The sequence below is a fragment of the Triticum urartu genome, unplaced genomic scaffold (assembly GCF_003073215.2).
Source record: "Triticum urartu cultivar G1812 unplaced genomic scaffold, Tu2.1 TuUngrouped_contig_4631, whole genome shotgun sequence".
Classification (NCBI taxonomy): Eukaryota; Viridiplantae; Streptophyta; class Magnoliopsida; order Poales; family Poaceae; genus Triticum; species Triticum urartu.
In genome coordinates this window covers 1-11,637 of record NW_024115235.1, presented here as the reverse complement: position 1 = coordinate 11,637, position 11,637 = coordinate 1, and the positions used below count along the sequence as shown (strand labels likewise).

The following is an 11,637-nucleotide window of genomic DNA, read 5'->3' as shown; positions in this document are numbered from 1 at the left end:
TCCGCGCCGACGCAAATGAGGCTCAATAGTGAGCTAGAAATGGGTCGGCAGGCGGACGAAAAACGGCCGCGCGTCCGTTTGGGTCGGCTCGTTGGGCCGACTTTTTTATCCGCGCCGACCCGAACAAACGCGCGCGGATGAAATAGGTCGGCGCATTGGAGTTGCTCTTACGTGTTGTGCGAAGTTTTTTTTTTCAAAAAGGCTAAGGCATCTCCAACGCCATCCCTAGCAACGGATATATATTATTTATACACGACGGGTTCGGGCCAGTCTGCGGACACATATATGAGAGGCCGATCATCCAACTACATGCCCTAAAGGTCCAACCGTCATTTCAAATGGTGTCCATAGCGCCCGATCACAGTAAAAAAAAAGAGGCGAATGTTTATAGTTTTCACATGCGTCCAATAAAAAAAACCAGTTCGGCAATACGTGCAATAAAGAACTTTTTGCCCTCCCAGACCGGTTGTCTAAGCCTCCTCCCTCACTCTACCGCCGTCTTCACCTCACCATCGCCTCCTTCTCAGCCACCTCTAGCACGACCGTCAAGCACTTCAACATTCTAACATGGACGGAGCGACGATGATCACCGCATCGGCATCCAACTCGTCCATCCTCATGGCTAACATTTTGGTATCCTCCAAAGTGTCTGCGAGCTCAACACTTCTCTCTTTAAGCTTGGTCTTCTTCTCTTTGAGATTAATTTTCTTCTCGATCGCCGCCATCAAGATGTCAAACCTCTCCGCCTTTTTTTCTCCTTCACGTTGGAGCGCTTGACTCATGCCTCCTCCTTCTTCGCCAAGATGCCCTCGAACCACTTCGCCATCTTGGCCGCCACCTCTTCCCGCTTCTCCTCTTCCTCCCTCCCTTCTTTCCCGAAACGTGCTTCTAACCTTCTTGGGTGGCTCTATCATTGGTCAGTTGGATCACCCACTTTTTCCTCATTGCCGATGTCGACGGTCTTGATGGAATTGATAATTGATAGTTGCACTTGGGTTGCCCATTGAATTTCAACCAACAACGCATGAGGATGAAGCTCTTCTTCTCCACCTTCAAGAACAAGTTGCACGCACGGAGGAACATGTGGTATATTCAGTCAAATGACCAACACATAGAGCATAATCCGACCAAATGACCAACACGGCCGGTATGGAATAAGGTCTTCCCAACCGGTCCTCGTTCCGACGATACTTCATCATATCACCGGCAGGTGTGTCTTCAGATCTGATTCTTCATGTCTTACATTTTTTTACAGGATTGTCCCGGTCGCGTTGTCCTGCGAAGCCGACAATGTGGTTGTTCGTTTTGGTCCTCTGACTCCAATTCTAATCGACAAAGGTTAGTCAGTCTCGATCCACGTCAAAGAGCATGTGAGGTTTGTATTCCCCGACTCCGTCTTGCCAAAATTGGGGCGTTCTACTAGCCCTCTTCATCATTTTCTTCTACAAGATGTCTCTCTGCTACGCAGATCATAGGCGCCAACGTCTAGTCTACAACAACAACTTTTCGGCTGTTGCTTCTGCAATCTTCTGGGTTTAAACAAGTTTGCTCCGCTAGGACGAAGTCCCAGAGCCAACAATGGGCTTGCTCACGGTGTGCCGCAGGTAGATGTAGGAGGAAGAAGGTTGCATCACCCCAAGTATTTGGGTGTATTTTCCTTTTTTCGTAAAGGTGTTTTTCTAAGGGTTTGTGCTAATTAATACATGAGCTTTGGCCTTTTTGCAAAAAAGATACACCTGATCCTCACATATTACAACTGAACCCTGCAGGACAATGATGCTACAACCATGGGGGTCATCTTCTCAGACAAAACCAACCGTCTCAATGTAGTATTTTGTCATCGAGTCATCACTGTTTTTTCTAAAAGACACCCACAAGGCATGTTTTATCTAATAATTATGAAAGAAAATAGGAAACAATATAAACTAAGCTAAAAACACACAAAAAAAATTTAAATACACAGAACAATGAAGACTCACAAACAAACACACATACCATATAGTTTTTTTGGACTGAATTATCCCTCTCCACTCAAACTTTAGTGTTTATAGGGATACATAAGTCCGAATCTTGTGTCGACAGCCACAAGTGGCATCAAATCTCCCCTCGAGTGAGCTTATGGAGAACCTATTAGCCTCCATGCTGGATCCTCTTTTTTCATAGCATCTCTAAGGGCGCTCCTCAAAACTTTCGTGTATATTTAGACGGACAATTCGGACATGTCTAGACACAAAGACGTCCGTGCAATGGGTCTTCCGAACCTGCCCCATATGTTTAGACTCCCCCAAACATGCCCCAATATGTGGAGAAGAAATGAGACCGTCCGGACATGTTTTTCACATCAATTTTGATCCTCTCCCCATCTCTCTGTATCATTGTAAGGATGGACACATGGGGATCGTTCCCTAGTGTCGGTGGACATATCATGGGTCCACATGATGGTCTCAATAGCTCCACTCGGAGCTATTATTCCATATAGTTTTTTGAGAGGTTGTTAATCCATATAGGTCTTTTAAGCTAGTCGTGTGCAACATTGGAAAATGCGCATATGTGGTGGCCTGGCGACATCAAAGGAGCAATAGTCACTGTGATTGCATACCAGGTGAGATGTTCATGTGCAGAAGCCTTGGAGATTTTTCCATACCCATGTGCAAGCAAATAATGAGCATCGGGATAAATTGGAGGCACTTGATGCTCAAATGTTGAATATCAATGTTGATGGGACAAAACAAGGGTGGATAGAGTGTCGTGGCGAAGGATCACTCTCGTGTCGTGATTGAGACGAGAGAAAACTGCCGGGAGTTTGTCCATGGCCCATTCATAGTCGAGTTATGCGTGATGGAGGAAGCAATCAACATGGTGACATCCATCAGTGCAGTTCGCAACGTGGTGGGATGGATGCTCTTAATAGCAAGATATTTGACTCATACACGGTGGCTACTCAAATTAAATACCTTAAGGTCTAGTTGAAACTTTGGTTTGCCTCATGTTTTGTTATTTCTTGTCGGAGAGGTCCCAATGTTGTGGCCTCTGAGATGGACCAACTTTGTGCCATACGAATCATGTTGACTATTGTACCTAGGCGGACGATGTACTAGCTAGCGTTGATGTCCTTTGTGATTACGTAGTAAAGCTTTGCTTTAACATTAAGAACATTCAATGACTAGTACCGTCCTCTAATGAGATTCTTATTATTTTCACGTTAACAATGGCAAACCAAACACCTTCTAAATGTACATAATTGTGGGGTCGTTATTTTGTCGCACTCGGCAGTGAGAAAAATGGCTTGAACGTCATCAAGAGTCCAATTATTGCCACCATATTCAAGAATATGAAAAGGATCTGGTCACCTGCATGTCACATGATAAATAAAATAAGTGTATTTCTTGATAATATGTACCCGATTCCATTCAGGTTAAAGCAAAGGCAAATGCAATTAGTATGGATTGGAAAAGAGTGTGTTTACCTGGTAAGAACAACCCCGTTGTGTTCTTCTGAGCCCATGAAAACCTACAGGAGGAAAGAAATACAGTTAATTGGCTAGGAAACACACTTAGCAAAGAAGGAACTAGAGGGATCTCATAAAAGAAAAGAAACATTGTACTTACAGAACTCCTGCTGCTGCTGGACCTGCTGCTTTGAAGATTGACATCAAAGTAACACTGATACCATTTGCAACACCCCTTTGTTCTTGCCTCTATACATTTTTCCATCAAAGAATTTAGAACATAGTGAAAGTGGCTCAAAGAAAATGCCATAAGGCTAATACAATTGCAGGTATATATGATAGTTATACTACATACCACCACAGTGTTTTGCAGAATATTGCACGCAGTCGTAATCGTTGCCTGTTTCATTTAAGATAAACATGAAAATATGTTCATGACTGATTATCTATTAAGCCACTTTCCACCGGCCTTGTTTCTATAAGGGTAATTTTATTTCATTTGTACTAGGGTGCTTGAATATGGATTCTCCAAGCCTCCCAAAAATTGTAATCAACAAATTATTAGTTTTCTTTTTGAAAAGGGAAATATGGTTGATCTTCCTGCGTCTGCAACAAGATGACCAACATGTTTGCATAAGATTTTGGTTTAAAAAAGATCAAAGCTTTCACCCCCACCTCTCGTCTTACTTTTCTATAGTATACATACACGTATAGAACCAAAAATATTTGTATAGTAGGGTAACTAAAATATTTTTATAGGATGGGTTTGTATGTATTTTTTAACCCAACAATGAACACCCCTAATTTGTACTTTCACTTCCAGTGAAGAATCAAAAATAATAATATATTAATAGTTTTGCTTTGATCATATAAGTGAACTTACCGCAAACATATTTTTTAGAAGCGAAGCTATATTGATGAGTACTTTGAGCTCCACACCATATAGGTTGGCTATGAATGGATATGTTGCAACAAGTAGTATAGATAATACCTGGAAAAACACACATGCATTTAGTATTGTACAATAGTTTTGTGATATTAAAGAAGTATCTCAACATAAAATGTTCTTCTCACCTACCGCTGCAGAACGGAATGGCTTGATTAACCCAGCATACTTGGCAAGGAATGGATAAACCACGAGTTGATATACAAAAATACCAATACCTACAATATCAAGCGAAGATGATCATAAGGTAAAGAATTCAAAACAACTGCTACATGTAATGTGTAAAGTAGTCAGTTTACTTATGTACGTATTTGTTTCATTCATTTTGTCGTTGACCATGTCTCTCTTTCACAATCAACATACTATTCAATGCAAAGAAACTTCACATACCCGAGATAGCTAGCACAGTACCAACGTCCTCAGATGTAAAATTTAGTCCCCGGTATTTTCTGCTGCTCACAGCCCAGAGTGAAAATATCTGAACATGGAATTTACATAGAAAATGAACACGTGAAGTTTCTTGAGTTCCCCAATTGAATGGTTAGCTATAGTATATAGATAATATTAACACGTGCATCTTTTCATATTGAAATGTTGTTGAATATGTTGAAGATACATAAATATAGATTTACCTCAATATAAGCGGTATCATAGAGAGAAAACACACAGTAGAGGGTAATTGCTGACATCAATTGCCAGTTCTTTAACAGGCTCATTGTAGATGCGAATCTCCCCGATCTAGATTGTATACCTTTCACATTTACTATGTTTGGATCAACAACTTGTGCCTCCATTGTATCAATGGCTTCTACATTGTCATCATGGTGCATGTGCAAAGTTTCCTAAGAAAATAATTTTTAAGTAGGAATTCAAGGGAGAGAATGTATCATAGAGAGATTTACAGGGCAAGGGGCATACCGGAAGCCAAATGCACGCAACACATGCTCCTGCCGCTAAAACTGATATGGCGAAGGAAGGGAGGAAATATGGAAACCTAAAGGTACATGTAACTGAAAGGTTATCTTATGGTCTAAATGATGCAAATATTTATATCATTGTAATAGTATGAGTAATAATTTACCTTCCAAATATGGATTTCTCTGAAAAAATATTGGGATACTTCTTTGCAGGCTGATACAAGATAGAGAATTCTCAATGCTAGTCAGTGTACATGAGTAAAGTCTCGAAAGGGAGAGATTATGTCCATCCTTCCAAACGGTTATTACTTTAAATCATTAAATATGAATTCAGCTAAAACCCACTTAGAATAAAGCGTTTCTGAACCTTGCAATTTTTTTATACAAGCATGATATGAAAGTTCGAGATCAACCAAGGAGACATATAGCCACAATTAGAAACCTCACAAACTAAAAAAACAAAGAAGAAAAAACACATCATGGCATATTGCCGAACACAAATACATGCCAAAGCAAGTTCCTTGTTACCCATACGTCAGGGCTACCAAGAGATTCTTTGCACACAAGAAATTCTAAACATCAATGAGTAGAGGAGCATAGTTTTCACAGAGATAACTCTATCAGGGGATACGACTGACGTAGTCTAGATTTTCATCCAAGAATCATGTATCGGTACCCCATAGTCACACTCTCAGGTAGAAAATGTTGAAGAGTGTCATCTAGTTGGTCTAAATAGCCAAGCCTAGATTTTCACCAAGATAGCAAGTACTCCCTCCTATCCATATTATTTGTGGCTCAAACAGATGTGCCTAGATGTATTTTAGTGCTAGATACATCCGTTTGAATGGCAAGTAATATGGATCGGAGGGAGTACTTCAATTGCCGACTAAGACCTCAATGCCACCATTGCTGGATTGGATCCAATCAAAGACTATACCACCACACCATGTCTTAACTAGCACTCCCTCATTTGATAATTGCCATCATCACTCCGCGATCCGCCTAGTGGATGACGCAAGTTACCCAAACACTAGCTGATGCCGACGAAAGGGTACACATGTGAGATTGCCAAATGTCTTGTTGAAGGGCCTTGATATGAGAAGTGCAAAAATTCAATCAAACTAGAAGGAGCCAACCAACACAAGACACACCCTACGCTGCAACCTACAAAAATAACATGTTGTTCACCATCTGCCGAAATCACGGAACATCGCGTTCTCCACTACCCATTAATGGATGCTCATGTCATGGTCGCCTTTATGATCCATAAGCGTTGCGCTGATCGATATCCTCACATCCTTATCTCCACGCATCTCCCGCACACGACCAATGAGGGCGAAGGACAAGGAAGGAGGGTCCATATGCCTACCGGGCTCATGAGTGAAGGTGAGAGGATACAATGGTGGCTAGTGGTGGCTTGCTAGGGGAAGCCATAGTTTCTCATGGGCCCCCCATGGGCGACTGGGAAAGCGGTGTTTCTTATTTGTGGGTGTTGACATTTTTGCGCCAACTAGTATAGTATTTATTATTTTAAGTTATAGATTATGGATGCATACATTTGTAGCTGATTATTAATGAGTTATGTAGTAATGACCTTCTAGGACTGCCATATTCAACATCTCCTCTATGCTCCTGGATCTAACTTGCCCTTAGTTTTTAAAATGAAACATTAACTACACAAGGATTTTTTTTCCATATTTCTACTGAAAGTGGATTGATCCTCACCTGGGAAAGAAATCCTCCGATGGCTGGTCCAATAACAAAAGCTATTGCTCGCGAAGATGTAACCTACATATAGTGTCGCACATAAGTGTATAGTTGTTACAATGATATAAGCATTATAATCTAAGCCTTCAAGTAAATAAAAATAGACAACCAGAAACACAAAACGAAAAGGCAAACTGTTCGGAATCACAACATTTTTCCAACCCCCAAACCTGCTAAACTCGCTTGGGGCGAACATGGGCGACCCCCCCTCCAACGCCACCGGCCTCCCCATGACAGACCCTCACTACCATTGTCGCAGCCTTGAATGGCAACGGTGACAATCTTATAGTCTTCCCAAGGGGTGGGGCTCTACCCAACACTTATCGCATGGCAGAGCAGTGAGCTAGGATGGTGGCTCTGAATTACCAGATGGTGTCTTCTCGTAGTCAGGGGGAGTGGGAGGTGAGGGCATCGGTGTGTAGCTAAGAATTGACGGTTATATAGGAGCAATAGTTGCATGGTGAGTGGTGTGGATGTCGGTGGTGTGACATTTATGGGCCCTTGGTAGCGTGTTTTCCTCTATGGACTTGGATACCTCCCCTCCTAGTGTTCCACTATGTACGCTTTTGGATGGGAATGCTCCAACACTTTTGGATCTGGAGCAAGCGAGCTTGCCCCCACCCATCTAGATTTGTAAAGGGTGGGATACATGAAGGTGTTGTTGGATGAGACCTCGCTGGTAGGAGCAGAAGATTCCAAGGCAACACAGTTGCACTAGGAAAAGGCCCACTCAACATGATAGTAGATCCAGGAAGTAGTGTCATGGCTCGTCACTGTAGGGTGGTGGCTCTCGGCCTTATGGGCATTAGGGTCATCCACTCGGCTCATGGGATAGGTCAACACACATGGATAAGGAGTCGAACCTAGGTCTTAATTGACAATCAAGGTCCGCGGGTAGTCTTCATACGCAGTTTGGGTTGTAGGACTTGTAGTGTGTGCAATGTTTCATTTTGACTATGAGCGAATGAACTCAAGGTGGAAACACCCTCGGCCGTTTGCGAGGCCACTTCGGAGCATATATCTGGCGTGATGGTATGGGGGTGGGAGGCAACTCTTCACCGGGGACGCCTTTTGCTGGGAAGAGCGAGGCGGTGCCTCTAGTGAGTGGTGTGGTAGACTACCCTTGCAACAACCCAATGCCGGTTGTGGCACCTGATGTGATTGTCATGGACCTAATGCTCATCCACCCATTGGGGTCTCTTTTCTCGTGAAGTCCCAAACCTGACTTCGCCGATTTGGGTAGTAGCGTCATGATCAATGTGACGTACTTCTTGGAGACATTGTTTTGGAGTGGCAAACCTTTGTGGCAGGCAAGGCAATATTGGCGGAAGATCATCGCCTTTGGGTGTAGTAGGTTGTGTGAGCTACATTAGCAGGGGTGTCAGGGCTTGCCATCTTCTGTGATGGTGGAAGGGTTCATTTCTGCTTCCTTTTTGTTTTGGATTCTCTACCCATTGGTGAAGAAGCCGTGGTTGTGGTTGGTTGGCGTTGCTACATACCTAGTTTTGGGTAGGGTTTGTGTGGTTTCATCAAGTTTTAATTACCGAGGATTGTGTGGTTTTGGGGTCCGGACTCTCCTGTATTTCTTCTTAATGAATAGCTAGGGCTCTTGGTGGTTTCTTAAAAAAAGATGAACTATTCTTACCAGAGAAATTCCAAGAGCTTGGTGCTCTGTCCTGCAGACTTCCGAAGCATAGGCCTAGGGAATGCATACGCAACCATGAGAGTTCAACATCTAAGTATCATTTTCTTAATTAATCATAGTAGCTGCACAATCAATAAATTACCTTGATTGGTCCTAGTATACCACAAAGTAACCCAAGTAGCCCCCTAGTTACAATTGCCATCCAGTAAGTCGTGCTAAGGCCGAACAAGGTGTTAAATATGATCCTGAAATAGAAGTAGAATAAGATTTACTTCGATTTAATTGATAGGAGAGAAATATATTTCCATACTATGCATGAATCTGCCATACACTGAGAGGATACTGATCACAATGCAAGGCTTCCTCCCATATTTGTCAGCAAACATGCCCCATGGCACAGCAGTAATAGTTCTTGCAAGGAAGTAAGTAGCCCCTAAACACAGAGAGTATAATGTCAGTCATTATTAATAAAAAATAACCGTTGTCACATAAGGCTATCAAAGTCTACTACTCTACTTAGTGTACTTGTATTTAATTTCCCTCTCGTTTCTTCCTTTGTTGTCAAACCATGAGTAGGGGCGATGCTCACCGACAAAACCAGCAAAGAACCCGATATCTTGTTCTTGCTTTGCGACTTTCAAGTCTCTAATCTATTGCACCATAGCAAAATTCAGCATACAATTAGTCAGCGTTAGGTGTACAAATTTAAACAATAACTTCAATGAATATCATTGAGATAAATGTTGCAAACTATAACATCTCTGCGTACCATAAAGTATAGATAGGGGAACAATGAATGAATTGGTAGTGCTGGAAAGACAGAAAGAAAACAAGGTATTAGTTTGTAGAACAATGAATGAATTGGTAGTGCTGGAAGGACAAAAGAAAACAAGGTATTAGTTTGGGAGCGTTGACCTAGTTTGATGTAGTTTGAACAAAAACAAACAAGAGGGATATGTTTAAATTTGTTTAAGAAGGTGACATATATATGATTTATATAAATAAATTGTAAGAGTATAGGCAAAAATCATTAATTAAATGATAAGGACACATGTTTGGGACTACCTCCTAAAGTCCTGTCCAGGCCGATCATGAGACAGTAACAACATGTACCTACTGCCTACATAATAGTACAAGGACACATCCTTGCGTGCAGGCCGACACACGGTATACAAAACTAAGACCATGAAAATGCAAGGTGTTTAGAAAAGTGTTTGTAGAAGTAAATTATTATTTTTCTCCGATGCTTATTTCGACGGCAGAGGTTCCTAAGTAAGCGTATGTGCTTACAAATAAGCACCGGTGCTTGAAGAAAAAATCAATTTATTTTCATAAACACCTTGCATTGTATATGGCCCAAGACACTATTGTACTCGCCAACCGGACATGACCCATCGTCTGGACTAGTAGTTTTGGGCATATAGACTAAACACAAACACACACGCACGCACGCACGCACGCAACACGCACACGCACACGCACACACTTAACTTAATTGTTGTGTGTCTATCTTTACGTTGGTATTTATTTTCTCATCGATACACACAAACTGACTATGACACGACTAACATGAGAACATACACTTAGTTCAGACTCTATTGGGCACAGTTCAGCGTCGTCCATCCAAAAAAAAAAAAAAAGACATGACTCTTAACCGTTTCATCATGAGAGCAACCTCAGTTCCACACAACTTGACTCTATCGGGCAATGTGGTGATACACCTGCAATACTCCTGATGGCTATAGTAACGAACTTTGCATATGTCAATACTTCTTAGCATCGCCTTCAGTACGCGAGAACATCAGTTGATTTTCTTCCTTTCCCCATCCACATCGATCTGTTCAGTGTGAACATGTCCCTCTCACCTCTATCGCTGACATTGTCATCGTATCTGCCAACGACCAGGAGAAGCATTTTTGGGATGGCCAGTATAGGCAGTAGCATACCACCACAATGATGCCCTCCATCTTTGATCTGAGGTCTCATTTCTTTTTTGAGGGAGAGAGTTGATTTTCCAAGTACCCCGCTGTTGGCGTGGCTGAATCCCGTCCCGGGTAGGGGTGATGGAGTGACGTGCTTTTTCAGCAAAAGCCTTTCCCAGTCGCTACACGATCCACAGGGGCTTATATTTTGGAACGGACGAATTTTTTATAGCTAATAAAATATGACCACAACCATGCAATGGAAATATAGAGTGCTACTAGTTCAGTAGCTTTTTGTGAATGAAAGAGCAACTACGTAAGAAACGTTCGTCCCATGCAGAGCCAAGAAACACAAACGAAATGGAGTGGTTTACACTTACTAGAGCAGAGGCAGACGATCCAGATGTAGCAGAAGTTGAGGTAGGGGATGCCTGTCTTGGTCTTGTTGATCTCATCCAGCCTGCACCCGGGGCACCCCTTCTTGCAAAGCTTCATTCCCTTCAACAATGGCGGCGCCGCAACCGCCATCGCAGCAGCCGCCTCGCTCTTCTCGTCTGATGGACAAGAAAGGAACTTTGGATTAGCTCGGCCTGCTATTTTCAGTTGAGTCTACTGAGAGTGTTCTGCATTTGTACGATCTCCATGACATATTTAGCCGTGCTCTACTGTCAAAAAATTACACGTTGCCTCGCCTGATGGTTCTTAATCTTTTGCACGTGGACCTAGTAGAAAATGCTGCATGCATGCATGCATGTGACCAGACGGAGAAACCAGCCAAGACTCAACACACGGGAGATATCTTGTCGAAACAAAAAATGCATGTTCTAAAAAACACAGAGGCAAAGAGGCAACGAACAGGATGAACAGCTTATGCACATACATTGCTTCTTCGTCTCCAAACTTGATACGGCCTCCTCCGACCGACTCGGCTCTTTCATCCTGTTTGGCTGCCTCTTCCACCCTGGGCCACCACACCAGAGGCCGCGACCGCT

The 11,637-nt window shown here is 42.5% G+C and overlaps 1 protein-coding gene across 1 annotated transcript; it reads right to left on the bottom strand.

The window, feature by feature from the left end:
- Positions 1–3,252: 3,252 nt before the first annotated feature.
- Positions 3,253–11,173, bottom strand: LOC125528097 (probable peptide/nitrate transporter At3g43790). Its single transcript, XM_048692608.1, has 17 exons — positions 11,026–11,173; positions 9,493–9,533; positions 9,313–9,373; positions 9,054–9,156; positions 8,866–8,968; positions 8,724–8,777; positions 7,037–7,099; positions 5,476–5,525; positions 5,313–5,388; positions 5,027–5,236; positions 4,785–4,872; positions 4,527–4,612; positions 4,332–4,439; positions 3,804–3,848; positions 3,609–3,697; positions 3,467–3,510; positions 3,253–3,350 (listed from the first exon to the last, which is right to left on the bottom strand). Exons 1-17 carry the CDS (start codon positions 11,171–11,173, stop codon positions 3,253–3,255), a joined length of 1,467 nt encoding a protein of 488 aa, XP_048548565.1.
- Between the last annotated feature and the right edge of the window lie 464 nt (positions 11,174–11,637).